Source organism: Glossina fuscipes, unplaced genomic scaffold, assembly GCF_014805625.2.
Source record: "Glossina fuscipes isolate IAEA_lab_2018 unplaced genomic scaffold, Yale_Gfus_2 1, whole genome shotgun sequence".
NCBI lineage: Eukaryota > Metazoa > Arthropoda > Insecta > Diptera > Glossinidae > Glossina > Glossina fuscipes.
Window position 1 is genome coordinate 44890144 of NW_023998415.1, and position 20852 is coordinate 44910995.

The window sequence follows — 20852 nt, forward strand, 5'->3', positions numbered from 1 at the left end:
TTTTTTTAAATAAATATTAACCAATTACTTATGAACGGATTTGCAGGTAAAGTATACCAATAGGCTGCAAATTATTTCGTTTAGATTTTGCATTTAATTTAAAATGATTTTGCATCAGGGTTAAATATTCATTGTCTCGCTATCTATGAACCATCAGTAAGTAGCTTAAAATCATGCCGCAATAAATCAAACGCATTATTACGGTATGCGTGCCAACTATTCATTTCATATCGTCTAGCGTAGAGTTGTTGAATTTTAAAAGGCACAAAGGATATGTATGTGTTTTTAGCTGGGTCTCTGTCATTTAAAAAATAAAATAATTTTTCATTTATGCTTCCAGCATGTGTCACTAATTTGCGGTTAAATACCGTATTCACATTTCCTTGACCATCAAAATGATTTGTGTTAAGCACAAAAGGACCGAGGTTAAAAACCACCAATGTGGCCAAACTATAAGAGATTTCGTATTCCTCGGCTTTCTTCCGCTAGGTTTTTTTTTTATTTTTTTTGTTTTGCTAAAACCAAACAGGGAGAATTTAAAATGCACTAAGCCTTCCTATGTCCATTTAAAATCCAGGATGAAAAATTGTTAGTAAAGCTTGTTTTATTTACTTTTTTTTTTCTCTGGTCTTCATGCGTCGTCTGAAAACAGAGATCTGAGTAAAGTGTACTTAAAGTGCAGATTATATAGAGTAAGCAAAGTAAATGTTTTATAGATGAGTAGCGAGAATGAAGCAGGAATAGCGGCAACAGCAGCATTAAGCAGCTAAAACCGTAATATGTATATAATCTAACGTTTGTTATTCATGGTGAACATAAGGATGGATGATTATGACGATGAGGATGGATCGTTTAATTCATATACAGCCATTAGCTGGTATTAGGTTTCCCAAGTGATACAAAAACAAAAACAAAAACAAAAACAACAAATATAAAGACATATAAACACATAAACATAAACGCACGCATGCACGCACGCACGCACGCACGCACGCACGCACGCACGCACACACCACGAACGTATACATTTGTTTTCAATCAGTGTTGCTATAAATGCTTATGCATAACATTTAAGGATAATTTTTCCGTAAAAATTTTTCCTTTTTGTGCAAATATTTCAAGTTTCTATTAAATTTAATTAAATGGAAAAAAAAAAAAAAAATGGAGAAAAGTGAAAAAAAATTGAAAAAAAGCTTAAAGGATAGATAGATAACCATCATTAAGTTTGCTTACTAGTTTCAATATATACCCTCGCTACACATACATACATACATTAATAATTTTCTCAGGATATGAAAACGTTATATATGCTAATGGCATTAATAACATTTTAGTAAACTATTAATCGAAGTGCAAAATATGTTACAAACACGTGTACATACGAATTAAGCATTTCTTCAACTAATCTATTCCTTCATTCGTTCATATAATGTAGAACTATGTTAGTATCCGTTATTATTTGTGTTAATGTGCTTTAATGGCTACAAATTCATGTATGCGTACATATATATGTCTGTGCTTAGGTGCATATCTTCTTATGCCATTATTTGATACTAAAAGGGTTTAATTTATGGCTTTTGAAATGTATCTGTGTATGCGTGTGCGTATGCGTATGCGTATGCGTATGCGTGTATATGTATGTGTATGTGCATGTGCATTTTGTATGAATATTTGCAATTGCAATGGTGAATTTCTTCTTATATAATTAATGATACGTGTCACATAAGATAGAGAACGTTACATTTTTCGTTGAAAGCTTAAGGTCTCTAATAAATTTTCAAATTATTATTTTTTTTTTTTTGATTACTTTAATCAAACAAAAAACAAATGAACCGAAATACATACCGTTGTGCTTATGTAATATTTGTGAAATAAAATAAATGAGAAATTTTTTTATATATATACCATGCCCCACCGGGCATAGTTTATAGCACTCCTAGCACTTAAGCTTATGGAGAAGAATTTTGTAAATACAAGCAATTAGACGGATCGATCTATGGACGCAGAAAGTTTGATTATTATAATTTAAGTTTTAGCGCCCAAAATTTATTTCCTTTCCTGTTTTTAATGATTCAAAACTATAACGCTTTCAAGCTCTATCTAGTGATGGGTATACAAATAGAATAAGTTTTGCTTAACTGTTTTTGTAAAATACTGCAGTTTTATTGTGAATAAATTTTCGATATAATTACCGTTGATTTCCTTTTATAATGCGAAGAAGAAGATATATCCTAAAGAAAGTAAATCAATTTTAGTATATTTTTCTTTTTTTAAGTTTTTATTATTAATATTTTTTTATTTATTTATTTTTTTTTTTTTTGCTAGATGAAAAAATCGAATAGAATTGTATGAAGGAAAGGTTGGTTGATCATTTAAAGCTTTGTAATAGAGAAAGAACAAAAAAAAAAAAAAAGTTATATTAAAAGTGAAGCTTTTTATATCCTACACACAATTTCGGGTTTAAGGGTATATCAAGTTTGCACAGGTGTAGCACTCAGCACAAAGCACTCAGCACTCAGCACTCAGCACTCAGAAAGCCTTGCTATACGTATCGATGCCGAAATGATTTAAAATGATAAGTTTCTCTGTCTGTCTGTCCGTCTGTCAGTCTCGTCTTCTCGTACTCAACTTAAAGTGTGCAATATTGAAGATGTCTTGATGAAGTTGTTTAGCTCGAGGACAAACTCTATTGAAACTTGTTCGGATCGGATCACTTTTCCGATCCCTTTCCCCTATAACGTTCAATCGTCATTCTATGAATAATTGTGGGATGGTATAGGGTACTTATTAAGGGTGGGTCGATGCCGAAATGATTTAAAATGATAAGTTTCTCTGCCTGTCTGTCCGTCTATCAGTCTCGTCTTCTCGTACTCAACTTAAAGTGTACAATACTGAAGATGTCTTGACGAAGTTGTTTAGCTCGAGGACAAACTCTATTGAAAATTGTTTGGATCGGATCACTTTTCCGATCCCCTTCCCCTATAACGTTTGATTTTCAATCGTCATTATATGAATAATTGTGGGATGGTATAGGGTACTTATTAAGGGTGGGTCGATGCCGAAATGATTTAAAATGATAAGTTTCTCTGTCTGTCTGTCCGTCTGTCAGTCTCGTCTTCTCGTACTCAACTTAAAGTGTGCAATATTGAAGATGTCTTGATGAAGTTGTTTAGCTCGAGGACAAACTCTATTGAAAATTGTTCGGATCGGATCACTTTTCCGATCCCCTTCCCCTATAACGTTTGATTTTCAATTGTCATTTATGAATTATTGTGGGATGGTATAGGGTACTTATTAAGGGTGGGTCGCTGCCCACTATAGCGCTTTTACTTGTTTTAAATAATTTTTAATTTAAGTTTCATTTTATAAGTGACTTTGTATCCAGTCCGTGAATGTTTATGTCATTTAATATTTTAATACGTAACTAATTCGATTTTTACCAAACGCGCCAAGCGTTGTATGTAGGTAAGTATGTACACTTATATAAAATGGAACCGAAAAAAAATGTATATTCTAGCTTTTAATTTATTTAAACAAAATGTTATTTGAAAAATATTGTTTTTATTTAATAACAATGTTAAGGATGTTGGTAAGAATGATCATAGCGGTGCGCTTCCAAAGCTTCCATGCTGTCAATAATTAAATACATTAAAGAAAGCAACGTTATGTGACAGTTCAAGCGGTTTGCCTCATTCTTCAAAAACTCCTAAGCAATCCTCTCAAAAATACGATAAAAAGTTTAATTCAATTTCTTGATCGAAATAATATTCCCGATCTAATGAAAGCAAAAAAAAAAAAAAAAAATAGCGTTTGCTTAGCATATAGCGTGCTCAGTACTTACTCCGCAAAACAGATAAGCGCTATTTTAATCGTTGTTTATTTTTTTTAGTTACAAAGTGCACTTCAACCAATACAACTATCATACAGTCAAACATTACGGACTTCATAAATTTAGTCGTAAAAATAAAAATTTGAAAAACTGTCGATCAGCAACGGGGGCGAAAAAAGCTTGTCATTGCACAGTGTTCAAGTGTTTAATAATCTGCGACTTTATGGTAGAAGTATTCATGCCAAAGACGATCAATTTATAGGTTGCATTATATTGTTTTCACAATCCTTGGATGGGATCCGAAGCCACAGTTTGTTGTGAAGTACTCGGTATGCCAGTCAGAAGCTTATGAACAACAGACGCACACATTGAGCATGACTCGTCTACTTTCAAGAGTTGGCAGCATAATAAGCGCGAAACGATTGCTATATGGTGGAAAGGATATTCCTAGGCAAAAAACCGCGGGAACCGTGCTTCTACAAACTTAACGGTCTGTTTACGGTAAAGATCATTTGACATTATGAATGCCAGATAATCGAACAGTATTCCAGTACAGTTTTCGCTAGCGAGATATACAGCAATCTAGTAGTGTAAGGATCACGAAGTTTTTTGGCTCAGCGCTTGATAAAGCCCAATGGGATTTGTGCCTTATTGACGGTAATCTTTTGTATGTGCAATGAAAGACAGTTTGTTATCAAACCGGACTCCGGGGTCAGTAATTTGAAGCTGATTTATCAATATGAATATTATTGATTTTATTTGTTGTATTGAAAGCATTGGACCAAGTAGAAAGCATCTACTTACGTTTGTTAATATTTAGGGTAATTAAATATACATTTATAAAAATGGTCGAGGTCTTCTTGAGGATAGACGTGGGCTTGACTATCACGCGATCTATAAGATAAGTTTAATGCCGTCAGCATACATTAAAACGCGAGAATGTTCTTTGACATTAGTAAGATAAGATAAGCAGGATGGAAATGTTAGATTGCATTAGTTTGAAATTCCCTTAGCTGCGCCCAAGATGCGTCTGGTAACGCTTGTAAAAGTACTCAAAGAAAATTGTGATGAATTCTTCATATTTAGTAAATTTTTATTTTCAGCCTATTCTTAGACTAACAACATATAGTATGATATACATGATATAAGATATACAATGTCGAATATGAAAAATCGTATCCTACGCGAGATATCATTTCGTCCATAACGTATTATGTCATCTATGATATACTGTATTGTCCACGATATATTTTATCGTATACAAGATATCGCTTACGATATATTGTAGCGTACACAACAAAGCGTGTCGCGTACGACATATCGCATGATATACAATATATTGTATCGTCTATATATCGTATTGCCTCTAATAGTTTTGGTATCATTCAGTATGTACTGCATCGTATGACGACACACACACCTTAACGTACAAGAAATGTTGCAACGCAAACACCATATTGTATCGTATACGAGGTATTGAAACTATTAGCTCATATACGGTATCTTTTATTGAACACAGTATTACATATGATGTATATTGAATAATAGTCTTCATAAAATCGCTATTTATGGAGCCCCATTAAGATTATTGCGCGAATTAATAAGAAATAAGTTACGTTCGATTTGGATCGAATTCGTTAATATCCTTCCTGAACTTATTTAAGAAATTTCATTATAAGATCGAACGTAAATTAATATTGATTCGCCCATTGTACTGCTGCTAGCATCGTACACGTTATTTATCTTATATAAGTCAGATTTCAAAGCAAAAAAATCTTGCATTTAATTGTAAAAAATTAAGAACATTACTGCTTAACGCTCTAAAGCAAGTGGTGGCCAATTTTAAAGGAATATTTCAGCAAAAATGGGAACATAGTTAACTCGTTTTTAATATTTAGTCGGATATATGAACCGATTTGTTGATATTGATAAGAGAAATATTCGAATATAAGTTTCTAGTTATATTTTAGAGAGTGTGTTGTTTCATATTCCATCAGGAATTCGTTGACATTCAAAGATTACGATTATTTTAAGGGATTTAAGCTAAATAAGGCTAAAGAAAGTCATTTCTATAGATTGTTGTTCAAAATTGTTAGCGAAAACAAAATGTTTCTCATAAATAATATATGTGAATGATTGTGTTTTTTCATGTTTGAGGAAAAAATGAATCTACGTTTTACGAGCTTTTTTTTTGGTCCATAATTACTTTTATGCTTGGAAGCACTTGGACGCCGCGTTCAGGTAGAAGCTCTTCTGGAATTATGTAAATATTATTATTAGTTTGGGGAAAAAGAAATCCATTATTTTTATATGAACTTCAGGACTTTATTTAACATGCTTCGGATTGTCCGATTTGGGTCAAATATGCACCGTTTTGTTGTACGATTTGTTGCCATTTTAAAGGTAACTTCAAAATGCCTCTCTCATAGAAGTCCTGGTCTCTATTTGCGAAAAACTCTAGTAGTCGATTTTCACAATCCTCCCTAGATTCCAATTTTTTATCATTAAAGAAATTTTGCAATGCAAGAAAAAGATGATAATCGCTTGGTGCCAAGTCCGGACTGTATGGCGGATGCATTAAAACTTCCCAACCAAGCTCCCGAAGTTTCTGGCGAGTCACTGTAGATGTGTGTGGCCTAGCGTTGTGCTGGTGGAACACGACACCTCTCCTGTTGGCCAATTCTGGCCGTTTCTGGTCAATCGCTATCTTCAAACGGTCCAGTTGTTGACAGTAGAGATCAGAATTTAGCGTTTGGCCATATGGAAGCAACTCATAATAAATAATCCCCTTCCAGTCCCCCCACCAAATGCGTAGCAAAACCTTCCTGGCCGTTTGAGGTGCTTCACCGCTCTTTGACCACGATCGTTTTCGCATAGGGTTATCGTATGTGATCCATTTCTCATCTCCAGTCACCATCCGTTTAAGAAATGGGTCTATCTCATTCCGTTTGGCCAAGGCTTCGCAGATGGAAATTCGATCCCTCATGTTTTTTTCTGTTAATTGGTGTGGCACCCAAACATCGAGCTTCTTTTTGAATCCAGCTTTGTGTAAATGGTTTAAAACTGTTTTATGGTCGATTTTTAGCTCCTGGGCGATGTTACGACTGCGAACATGCCGGTCAACTTTGATCATTTCCCCGATTTTATCGACATTTTCGACGACCGGCCTACCTGTGCGAGGTGCATCTTTAACATCAAAAATTCCTGAACGGAATCTACGAAACCAAAATTGCACATAATTGGCTGTTACCGTATCGGAACCATAAACACCATTCACAATTTTAGCCGCCTGGCTTGCATTCTCGCCTTTGTCAAAGAAAAACTGTAAAATGTACCGAATTTTCTTTTTGTTCACTTCCATTTGTAACACGCTGTAACTCACAACTGAACAAAAAACAGCAAAAGAATTTTTTTTACTGCGAAATTTCACCTTTCCAACGAGCATAAATCTGAAATTGTTTGATCGATACTTTACGAGAAATGTATCAGTGCAGCCATTTACCGAAAAAATAATGGATTTCTTTTTCCCCAAACTAATACGTAGATTTTTTCACTATTAAAGAGTCGCAATTAATGCAGATTTCACTGTAAATTATTTGTTAAAGAAATAATCCGTATAATCCCGCTTAGAATGATAACCATAACGGACCATATGTTCAAAGGTCCATTTTAATATAATGTTAACAAAAGTTATTGCAGCTATTTACATATTATTATTATTTCAATTTTTTTCATAAATGTTGTTTTTTATTTATTGAAAAAACAAAAACAAAAAAAAAGGCTAAGCCATAAATTCAAATGTTTTTATTTAAGCCGAAAACTGAATACCACTAAAGGCTGCAAAATCCTCTTTTTGTTAAGTGAGCTCACGGCAAATGCGTAAAAACAAACGTTGTCTTTGCTGTCGCTGTCGTTGTCGTTCTCATTCTCATTCTCGTTGTTGTTGTTGTTGTTGTCATTTTCATTTATTTTGTTTTTCTCACATGTTACATAACATTCAGTGTGATATCATCTGTTAAAGCGGCTTAGTGGTTTACAGATCGTTGTTGCATCATGTATGTTTGTATGAATACCTTAAAACCAAAAGCGAAAACAGCAACAACGGCAAAAAAAGCTCAACCAGACAAACGAACGCGATTACCCGAGATAATATAGAAATTAATTTTCACAAACACCAAACCATTGCCAAAATATAATACTCACACCCCCCCTGATATATATATATATATATATATATATATTTAGTTAACATAAGCTGACTAACGATTTTATCTACGAAAGAATGAATATATGTGTGAAACAGGAGCGCAAGTAATAATATATTTCATTTCAGTCTTGGTGTGTACTTTTACGTACCTGTATATGATCGCAGTCCTTCCAGGTTTTTAAACGCGGCTCGAATTTTTTATCTTTCTCACTAATGGTAAGCGGTGCAATCTTTTTTGTGGTCATATCCTGTGTAGATATCCAGACTAAATTGCCTTTGGGTTGTTTCACCAGAATTTAGGCATGCTTGCCATGAGGAACTTCATGCTAAATAATATTAAAAAAAAAAGAAGAAGAAAAACAAAAAAAAAAAAAAAAAAAAAAACCAAAAAAGAGGAGAAAATAAAAAAAAAAAAATATAGAAGAGTAAGTAACAAAGAATTTAACAAAGAAAACGTAATGATGTTGAAAAAGGATTAAAAAGGAAAAATTTTCTTTTTTATTTATTTATTTATTTATTTTTTTAAATGTTTACTTCTTTTTGTTGTTAGGAAAGTCGAAACGAAAGAGACACCAGTGCTTGTGATAAAGTATCTAACGAATTATTATAAAACACTGAGTAGCAGCTTTAATTAAACATTTTTCTTTCTCTTTAAAAAAAATGCTTATTTTTGTTTCTATATTTGCCCAGCGAAATTATAAAAAAATATTTCTTAAAATTTTTATTATAATTTTTGTTGTTTTTTTTTTTTTTTTTTTTGTACGATTTATTAAACTAATTTACCATGTTGGGCATTTCCGGCAAAAATTTCTAGAAATTTCTTTTTTAATGAAAATTTTCTCTCTGTCTTTTTCTCTTCTATGAAAGTTTTACTGGAAGAAAAAAAAAAGCGCTTACTACGAATATTGCTAATTAATTTTGCGAACATGAAAACAAGAAAAAAAGGCAAGAAAATTACTTTAATTTCGGACCGAATCTTCGATACCCACTATATTAAGTTAATTGACTTACTGACAATGTCTTTATTGACACACATATCAAAATAATGCTTTACACCAAATTCTGCGTACCTTCGCATCTCTTATAAGTTTGAGGTTTTTAAATCCTATATACCCCATAATAAATCGACGAACTGACAGATAGACATTAATAATTTGGTTGAAATTATCACGATAGTCAAGAATAGCCGGATTCCTAATAATATTTCCAATGCACGATTCCCAATCTTGGTGCCAGAATTTGTGATCCTCCTGAAACACATGCACATCACTCGTGTATAATAAAGAGGCGTATAACTTCTCATGCCATGCAAGTAAGTTCATTTTAGAAGAATAGAGCATTTACATATTAACGTAGTCAAGAAGTAAAGAACGTATTTTAATTTAGTTGCAGTTGACTCCCCCCATATATATGAATCGAATCTTGAACATAGCGCGGGGGGCTAATGGCTTAGGATTGTTTGGCCGAAACACATGCTCATAAAAAAATTTGTAAAATGTACTCAAAAAGTGGATCAAGTGTTGCTCAACGTGAATGTTTTGATGGAATTATTGATAGATTTCCTTTTCTTTTACCACAAATTAATAAGAATCTGAACTAGATCTCTTCTTATTAAGTTTGCTTAATCGATTCTCTTAGAATGCCTTAATCGATTCTATTACATTTTTTAACACAAAAACTATTCAAATTCATTACGCAACTATTCCAGTTAATTGTGAAAGTAAAAAATGAAAAGTGATGTCAGTCTGAACAAAATTTTTCTTCACGCAATCGACATTTATACGAGTAGGTCGAATAATTCGCCAAAGATTTGCTTACTAGATTACTGTTGCATTCAACAAAATGACGAAATATTTCTTGGGGTACTTGCAGCCCTCTCTCGGGGACTTTTTGACAATATGATAGGCGGGCTTATTGTTCCCATTGGTGGTTGGCGAAAAATAGAAACCTAAATGAAAAAATTTTTATGCGAATCGGTTGCCTCAATAAGACCATTTTTCTAAAGAGTTTTCAGATAACGTTCGTTTAGACATATCGATTTATCAGGTTGCTGCTTTTATCTGCTGACCTACATAAGGCGAAATTTTAGTTTGATAATTTTGAAAATATAATTTTTTAAACACCTTTATGGGCGTGTCATGGATATCGTATATGCATATAGATTTGATCTGTGCAAATTGCATTGGAAACTTGTCTGATGTTACAAACAAAATGACAAAGTCAGTAGACTCTTTTATTTCGCTAATGGTCATAAAAATATTTGGAAAAAAAAAAACTTCGTTTCTTTGAAGATATTATTTTAAGGAAATTTTTTTTATAACTTTTAATAGGTCATTATTTGTTTTGTTTTTTTTTTTTTCGACGTAATTATATGTGATGTTGTCCGCTATAGTGATCTGAATGTTAGAAGAGAAGTTAATGTAAAATTCTCTTCTGTCCTTTTCTTGAAACCTTTAAATTTTCGTTCATTTTAAACGGTCAAGTGAAATTTCATTGCATTGTATATGCGGTTCAGTTTGTGGCGTGCACCCGGCTGATGCACTTTGCGCTTATGTTGTGATTGAATTGCACATTTTTGATTCCCGTAAAATGCCATTTCATTAAAAGTGATTTTCACAAAGTTGTAAATCAACGGGTGATGCATAATTAATAATCATGCTTATATGAAACTCGAAAGTATAGTTATATGTCATGAAGAGCGGCGAAGAGAAGAAAGATTTTTTAAAGGGTTTTTTTTACAAAATTTTATACAAAAATAATATTGTAAGCAACAAGTGATGTGTAAAATAATTGTATTTATAAACCATAGATACTATTACTCGTTTGCATTATTTTTTGCTTTATAGCATAATCTTAATTGATCTTATAATTAACTGTAGATTCACGTACGCCACCGAACGACTGAAATCTGAAGTTTTAAATGTGTTCTATGGATGTGTAAATTGGTTGAAGGTGACGCAATTCGTTAAGCTTTAGTCAGTTAATCTTTATTCCCTTATATATATGCATACTTTTTTTTAATCGAACTCCAAGTTGAAGACCGATAAAGGCCGCGTAAGCCGTCAAATGAAAGCATTGGCAAGTAATGTGTTTATTTCACTATTGTTCTTCATGTCGTATGAGTAACAATTAAATTAATAAAACGCATCTGTGCTGATACTTGTTATTAACAGCGAAATGTAAATATCACTCATACGTCTTATTATTATTAATTTCGCCAGAGAAATAAATTCTAAGATTAAATTCTTAAAAGCACTAGCATCTAAGGCTATCGGCTTAGTATTATTATTATTTTAATTTTAGACTAATGAAATGAATTCTTAGACTAAAAAAAAGACATTGAGCACTAGCAACACAGGCTATCGGCTCTCATACGTCTTAATATTGTTGTTTAGTTGTTTTTTTCATTATATCTATAACCGGAGTATGAGAGGTATGTATATTCATTTTGTCAAAACGTTGGCAGCGCCCAGACAACAGCTCCAGAAACTCCACAAAATATATATATTGTTGATTAGAATCAAATTCTGAATGGATCTAAGCATGCTAGTTTGTCCGCCTTCCCGCCTATCCGCCAGTTCGTTCAATGTTAAAAAAAACCCATATATCATATATAAATTTTTGATTAGTTTCAAATTGGAAATGTAACCTAGTATGTCTGTCCGTTCGTAAGTCCATCTGTCCGTCTGTCCAACAGTGTACTATGTGTGGTAAACATTCTCGCGTTTGTAAAAATAAGAAAGCTATCTGCAAACTTGCAAAAGAAAGTTGAAAATAATACAAACTTTTCAAAGAACTCCTATAACACCCACACGCCTATGTAAGAGGAACCGTGAACATTGTTGTTTTGCATGATTTTTCTCTTGTTACTCATAAATTGCAACACATACATCATATAAATTTGCCATTTTATTCTGAAAATTGCAAAAATCAACTGTGCTCTCCTTCCATATCGTAGATTATGATGATGGATGCAAAAGATTTGGTCACGACCGAACATAATTTTCTTATTGTGATTAACTTTTGCCAGAGAAATAAATTGCAGAACGAGCGTCTTAAAGCATTAGTATCTACGTCTATCGGCTTTATTGAACATTCTACCGCACATGAGATTTGAATCCACAACCGTTGAGTTGTTAATCGAGATACTTTGCCTACTCGGCCATTCAGGCGGATCGATGGCTTTTTGAATTAATTTTAGTGTTCAGACAAAATATAAAAATATATGTCTGATGTTTGTGTAAGGAAATCGAGTACACTTCCTTTAGCTGTTTCAGTTAATTTTCTTATTCATTTTCATTTTCAATATGCGGTGATAAGCTGCAAAATTACGGTTTAATACGTTCAGCATCTTATTTAATTTCTCTTTCTAGATAAAATTGAATTTGTCGATGGAGTCTATCTATGTATGTAGAATGCAGACAACTGCCTATTTTCTATTATATCGTTTTTGCCTTTCCAAACATTATGCATTCATAAGACCATTATAAGATATTCTTTTGAAATCATATGCTCTAGAAATGTGTATCCTAAAGGCTATTAAAGCATTTATATATAAAATTTAATTTAACCTTCCATCATTTCCATTCACTTGCTTAAAAAGAAAAAAGCTAATATTATTTGAATTTTGTCTATCTGGCTTATTTGACTACTTAATTTAAATGACATTAACATTTATTGTTAGCATGCTATTAAGTGTCGGTTTTTGTATCTTTACGAATGGTAAAATATGGCTTTGATCGGACAGGAAATGTAAAAAAATGAAAAAAAGAGAATAAAAAAAAAAAAAAACATTTTTCAATTTACGTTTATATCAGTATAAAAGGCTGACACATTCTATAAAGAAAGTTGGCTAAGATAAGACATCAATCCAATGCTTCCAAAATGGGAAAAAGAGAGAAAGCATTTATTTCCTTGATTTCCTTAACAAGCGTTTATGTCTGCTTGTTTAACGAGATGAATTCATATACTATGAGCGGATAAAATTGACTTTTTTTTTTTTTTTCTTTACTTACCTTTAAAAAAAAAAAATTTAAATAAAAACTAAAATACCGACATTAAATTATATAAATTTAAAAATAAAAAAAAAAAAACAAATGAAAAGAAAAGAAAAGAAAAATAAGATAAAAAAAATATATAAATAAAAATTCTTGAAAAAAATTACTCTAATACTTGGTCTACTTTTATTTTCTTTTTTGTTTCGTGAAGACTTATCTTTGCTTTTGTGAAGTGGCTGAGTAAAGTCTCGAAAGAGAAGGACAAGGAAAAAGAGAAAAATGTCAATAACTCTATTAAAATGGAAGCCAACTATGTGAAAATTATTAACAGAAAAAACAGGACTTTTGTGTCCTTTTTATATATCATTTTACTTGTTTCTTCCTTCTTTTTCTTTTTATTTTTTTCTCCAGACACTGTAGTAATTGTCTGTGCTGTGGGTTTGAGGATTATGTAAAAAAAAAGAAATAACTCCTTTTTAATAATAACAAATATATATGCATATCATATATAAGTATAGAATCAAGATTAATAAAAGAAAAAGAGAAAAAAAAACTTTAAAAAAATATTCACTTTTAAGAGCAAACTTTCAAAATCCACCATCACTTAAGTTTGCGATAATTCTCCGTTAAACTCAATTTCATATGCTTTCAATGAACATAATACACCGCGTGGCGTATGAGTGACGTTTAAGTTAAATGAAAAGAGAAAAAACATTGAACTTTTTACGTTAAGCCTGTTTTGAGTGTGTCCGATGTAAGCTGAACTTAAATTTTTTTAAATTGATGAAAATGCCGCTCGTTACGCACATTGTTATTGACGTTATTGGACACATAATAATGTAAGAATTTTCGCGACATTGTAAGTTTTAATAACTGATCAGATTAAATCGAAATGTAACCGCATACGACATATACATGCTTTGATAAATAGTTTGCCTTAGAGAAAATCGAAGATATTTAGTTAATCAAATAACCGCATAAATAAAATGTATTTGAATAAAGAAAAGTGAAATAGAAATGGAAAGATAACAAAGCAATGAAATTTAATAGCCAACAAATAAGTAAGGAACTCAAAATTCGGTCGGGACTGAATGATTTATTCGCATCATCGTTATCCTAGAAACCACAAAAACAATAAAAGAAGAAAATATTCATGCTCTAGAATATGGAGTGGGCGCGGCTGATTTTTGCTATTTTCGAAAGCAAAGTTTTTGCCGCATAAGTATGTGGCGTTGTAAGTGTGTGCTTTGAACAGTTTACGTCAATTACAAATTCTTTTGCAAATTTCTTGGCGATAACGGAAGAATGCTTACCGCAATTACTACAACAAGTCGATAGAGAGAATGTTTACGGCCAGGAGAATGTTTACACAGATGTGTAATGTCTTTCCGAATTAGATACCCAATGACAGTCCAATACGTCGTTTTGTACTTTTTTCGCAAAATTAATCTTACCTCGTCCGAAATGATTGAAATTTTGGTGAGAACCTGTCAATGCGTGCACAAGCACTTTCCCTAATATCTGTGCACAAGATTTTTGCAACAACCAGCGTTCGCTTTAAGATTTGTAATTTCACGTGTTATCACGATCGGGAAGAATTACGGTAGAAGTAAATGAAATTCTTTTTTTCGATGATATCCTCAGCGCAAAAGAAATGAAGTGACGGCTGGTACTGCAAAATTGTGGATTCGATCTTTAGACACGTCTCAGCGCCCGTTTAATTAATTAAGAGTGGATATATAATGCATATATATGCCTCAATAAATTAATGTCCACAATTAAAGATACGAGTGGACATTAATAACGGATATATGCCTCAATAAACTATCGCATCAATTCATTTAGTTTAGTAGTTGTTACTAAAGAAGTTTCTTATATATTCTCAAAAAAAAAAAAAAAAAAAAAAAAAAATTAATATTAATTTTCTATAAAATTACTGCCATTAGGTAATTTCAAAATCAGTTAGCTTTTCGTTCCCATTTTTTTTTTTTTTGCGGTTCCAATTTCAGTTAAATTCCTCTGTCATTGTTTTGCCAATAAATTCATTGCGTTCCAAGCCCTTAGCTAGTGTTGTTAGCTTCAGAAGAAGACGAAGAAGTGCAATTTTGAGAAACAATTTCCTTTCTTATGTCGAAAATATGTTTCTTTTTCCCTTATGAAAGAATGTTAGAAAAACGCGAATCAACAAATGCCTAATCCAACGATTTAATTAAACTCAGTGACTTCACTTAATTTGTCCATTTCGATCGCTTAATGCTTCCTCTATAAAATTGAAATTCTTTTCGCAGCTTATCTAGTATTTAGCGTTAGATGACTAAAGGCAGCAAAATTTTTCATTTGTTTTGTGTGCCGTAATGTAAATATGGAAAATTTCCATAATATAAGCTCTCCATGTGCTGCTTATTCATATTTATTCATTATGACTCATAAGGCAGACTTTTCTGAACAAAAGTTTAAAAGCGACAATATATTGTTGTTGTTGTTTTTTTGTTTTTTTTTGTTTTGCTTAGTTTGCCCATAAAGCCGACAACGTCAGGCAACCAATCATATTAAAAAAAAAAAAAAAAAACTCTCCCTATGTATAGGATTAAATTAATGTCTTTTCTCATACAAAATGAAAAAAAAACCGCATATACAATAGTTTTTTAATGCGTTGGTCATTTTGTTGCATAATAGAAGCAGATAGATAAGCTTTAAAGGATTCTATATTTAGTTAGGAGAAGAAGTGAAATATTACCTGTCTAACGGCATAATAACACGTTAAATTCCTTGGATATATACCCGGATAATTGGGCGATTGTAAACGGCATGCTTTCCTATCGCAGTCACTAAAGATACGTGAGCAATACGTGCCCGGTATTAAGTCGCCTATGGGATGTTGTTTCAATTTTAATTTGATTTTATTTAATATGCTTTAAATATTTCTCTTTTAAAACGAAAATGATATTTTCTTTTTCAAAAAAAAAAAAAAAAAAAAAAAACAAAGAAAAAAAAGGCAAAGCAAAGAAAACTTACCCAAATAATATTTTGGTTCGGTATAATTGTAGTCATCTTTCTCAACTCGTTTACTCAACGAGTTCATGAAGGTTTGATTATTTGCATAAGCACTAAATAAACTAAAATCTTGTCCATAACGATCGGAATGCACACCGCTTGTATTCGTAAAATCCTCCATTGAATTTTGATGCAAGAAATTGCTACGATTGTGCCATTGCGCTAATTCTGGAATTAAATAAATTGAAATTAAAGGAAACTAGCTGTGCGAACTGTGTGAAATAGTATTAATTTTGCTTTTGGTCGTTAAGTCAGTTATATGTTTCACATACATAGATAGGCAAGCATTCTTTGTGAGATGATGAAAATTTCGTCGTTCATATTACAATCGCTTCAAGTTTATATATATATACATATATATATATATTGAAAATTCCGGCCAAAAAAAAAAAAAAACAGTTTGGTTTGCTTAAGAAATTTCTTATTAGGATTTTTTTAAAAATTCATAATAATAAATAATTTTCGAATTTCCTCTGTTGGTCTTGTTGAGGCTACTTGGGACAAAATTTACGAATTATCGCAAATTATTATAAATATTTATACCCTACACTAAGTTTAGCTTGCGCAGATGTACGTAGGCCTCCTATTTTTTTTATTCCCAACGATTTTGAATCTTGTCTGTCCGGTTGTCCCTGCATTTTTGTGCTCAACCTACAGATTTTTGTAATATATTGCTGAATTTCAATACACTAATGCATTTTGAAAATGAATCCTATTGAAAATAGTTGGAATCAGATCTATTTTACGATCACTCTACCCCATATAAAATCGGATTTTGAGAATATTGTTATATGAAAAAAGATGGCAACTTTCAAAATTTCATCATAAAAATCGCGGAGTATTAATATTTCGACATAATAAATTGATATGAGAAATCAAAATCGAAAGGGAGGAATTCCTTGAAACCCCTTCAACCTCTTTCTTTGAACGACTCCTACGAGAAGTAAGTCTTTATACGGCAAAAAGCTCTAGTTTTTAATATCCTACAGTAAGAATTACTTGCACTGTATCAAATTCGGATCATGTTGGTCTATATATTTTCTAGTACGGCATTTGTATGCTTACTAAAATAGCTATCTTTTAATCTTTTCTTAAGATGATTTATGCAAACCTTGGACTAAGTCGGCCCATTTTCTGAATCGCACAGCTTATAGGGCAAGACAGTGTATTCTTTTAAAGGTTATAACAAGAAGATTGAGTTTGTTAAATTTACATCATGTCCGTTGAGGTTTTCAATCCTGTTTCATATGAGGGCTGAAGCAGAGCAACGCATAATTTTTAGTAGAATGCGCTACGTGAAGTGGTGTAACGTGTCGAATGATTGTCGTTGCTTTACTATCATGTTTCTATTTATTCTTGTTAAAATGTTCATGCGCAGTCACGGACGGACATTTTATGACAGTTTTAGACAGACTAGTTACGACGATCCTATAAGTGTATCATTGCACTTGCTCTCCCTTCAAATGAGGGAATCGAACTATTTGTATGTAGAGGCGAGCATTACCGATAGCCTATTTCTATGTTTTATATATTTTTATCTAGGACAAGAATGAAAGCTTCTTCTGTAAGATGGCTACGGAGTACAGTTCAACGAGATGCGGCCTTAATGAGAATCTTTTCTTAGCATGAACAAATAGAACATGAGACTTGGCAGCTTTGTTTCTCAACTGCCAGTAATTGGTAGGGTTAAGTAGTTGATGGTCGTCGGTTTTCTTCTATGTGATATTAAAAGTTCATGAATAGAGTCAAGCGATATTAAGGCTTACTCTTAACGGTTGGATTATGAGGCATTAGTTCAATATTTATTGGCAAAATTTGAAGAAAAGTTCGTTGCGCTGAAATTTAAGATCTTACAGTAAGGACCCCTGCGATCTTTGCTAGCTGTCCCTTGCTTGCTTTTTTCGTTTCGCGAGTTAATGAAAAATCGTTTTTATATTTGCAATTTTTCTGTCAGAAGTAACACTTTTCATATAACAATCAATTTCGGAATCTAATGAAAATTAAGTTCATGCTAATAAACGGAAAAAAAAAACTTTTTAATAACTTCCTATGACAAAAAGTCAAAAGGCTTTGAATAGTTATAATATTTTCGCTCCTCTCGTTCTCTCCCTTTTTTTCCAATTAGTTAGATATTTGAAATTAAATAATTTTTTTTTTTTTTTTTTTTTTTGTAAATGAAAGTTTTCCCATCTTTCCTTTTTCCTGATTATCTGGCCAACCGTCTTTTTTGTGCTCTTTCACTATTTGCCTATAAATTCATTTCTGATTTCTGCTAACTTTTCATTGTGTACGAGTTTTGTTATAAACTAGAAAACAGTGATAGTATGTCTCGGTGTGTTTGTGTGTGTTTGTGTTATTTATTTTTTTTTTTTTTTGTTGCTCCTCTTTCAGTGAATGGGAAAATGGAAAAAATAGAAAAAGTTAATAACTTGAACGTTGTAATAACGACGACGACGACGACGACGACGATGATGATGATGATGGCGATGACGATGAGGGGATAACTATGATTGAAAAAAATTATGTCTATGTGGGGAGAAAAAAAACAAAACTGTATAAATCACTGTATATATATATATTTAAGTGTTAGTTGGGATAATGGATTTTTATGACATATATATATATACATACCTTGCAGCTTAATACCACCGTAACGAGTTACTGAACTATCACGTGATAAAACTTTATACCTTATGCGAAAATCAAAATTATAACCGCTTTGATCACGAGCCAATCTGTTGTTGCAACCGTGACAAGCGATAGAAAGAGAAAAAAACAAATGTATGTAAATGTATATATATATATATATATATATATAAACAAAAACAAATATCATATGAGAATAAAATAAGAATTTTTATTACTATGTGATAAAGTGAAACTATCTCTGCCCAAGGAATCGTCATTGCTCTAGCGAAAATATTTTTAATTCAGAAATTTGTAAACGCCAGTGTTGGGAGCGAAATTCCATTCAATTCATTTGAGAGATTGAAAAAAAAAAAATCATATTACGAATTTTCACGATTTCAATATGTTGTGCGTATGTGTATAACGTTCCACATATGAAAAAGATTGCAAATTTTTACTGATCAAATGTTATCGGATAGTGCGAGCCTTGAAAATGACACCACTATCTGCATAAAATAATTTCACTTTTAGCGGGACATTGTTCGAACAGATCAAGGAACATGTATATGATTCATGATTATTTATAAGAAAAAAAATCTTATACTTGGCGTTAAGTTATGAAATTTTCTCCTATCTACCATCTAGTAATGCTTTTTCTTTTCGTATGTTTTTTACCGTTAATCTGCTAAAAATGTACTTTCCGGTGATTTTTTTAAGAGTCGATGCAAAAATTGTATCATATAAAAGCTGCCTGAGTGGCGTGTAATTATCATGTGTTAACTCAATAAATTCAATAAGTTTTTTTTAATAAAATGAAGAGTCCTTTAAAATATTTTTCATTGGTGACAGGTATCCTTGGTGACTTATAATAAAATAATAAAGCAATGACAGTCTTGAGGCAAAACTTGCACCGCTTTTCTCTAATTGTGTTAGATGTGATAGCCTGGAGCAATTTTGGCGTTAAAATCTTTATACAGCCTTCGCATGCTAAATCACCGCTGGGAACGATGAAAATATAAACAAACTTGCAATTTACTAAGCTCGTTGCATTATATTTGTAAGTGAATTGTATTCATTTCTCTACGCTACAGCACTTGTGGTGTAGCGTATATTAAGTATGTGCGGTGAGATATCACACGCAGGAGGATCCGCCTTTTATTATATCGATCGGTTCAGGATTATTTTTTGCTCATGTATTTTTTTTTTTTTTTTCACAAAATTTTGCGAGATATAAACATTTGATCAATTCTGGTATATTGATATATTTTGGCTTAAGGACGAATTTAATTAAAAATGGATTGAGTCGGGAGCATTTTGACGGCCACAGACCTTATATCGTTAACCAATAATATATACCTTTATATTTAATTGATATAAAAAAGTTTGTAGCGGATGATGTAAGTTTTTTGAACTCACTCCCCCCCATAAAGTCGTTTTTACTGACCGTTCTTAAGCTAAGCGTTCATGTGGCAAAAAGGTGTAACTCTCAATATATTATATTAAAAATGCCTTTTCATTTTACTTGAAATATTTAATAACACAATGGTAATGAAACTTGAGCTCTTTTGAAATAAGCTGGACAACAAAAAAACTTCCAGACCCCTGAAAGGCTTTAGAGGATTATCGCGATTTAGATTATTTAGGTAATTTTCGAAGAATTGTCTATCAATTGATTATATCAATGTTTGCATTCATATGCAATTGTGTCAAAGTCGGTCAGATAAAAACGCAATGGAATTCTTTACTTTGCTTTCTACCATTCATGTACCTATGTCCTGGGCATACATAGTTCGGGAAAATCATTCAATATATTTCTTTAATACGATTTTTTTTATGAAATTTTTATTTGTAACTCAAAACTTAAAGGTCGTATCGTTTATTCTTGAATTGACACAATGTGTTTAGCTACGCCGAGCAGTAGCTCAGTATTCGACTTTCGACTTACGGGGAGAAAAAGAATCTGCATATATATATCGCAATATAGCGTTATTTGATCTCTCATGTTTTTTCTTTTTCTTTGTCCTTTTTTTTTTTTCTTGTTTTTTTTTTTTTTTTTTTTTTTTCGTAACGCTGCAAACGGCTTAATAAAAGTTATAGACTCTTATATTTCAATGGTTAGAGGTTAGAAGCAATATTA

The 20852-nt window shown here is 32.0% G+C and overlaps 1 protein-coding gene across 1 annotated transcript in view; it reads right to left on the reverse strand.

Annotated features, from left to right (window-relative positions):
• Positions 1-20852, reverse strand: part of LOC119645045 — a 166936-nt gene that overhangs the window by 10840 nt on the left and 135244 nt on the right. Inside the window, 5 exon segments of the mRNA XM_038044851.1 lie at positions 2193-2231; positions 8186-8362; positions 15771-15901; positions 16049-16255; positions 18719-18822. Of these exon segments, the coding sequence (XP_037900779.1) occupies positions 2193-2231; positions 8186-8362; positions 15771-15901; positions 16049-16255; positions 18719-18822 (658 nt within the window).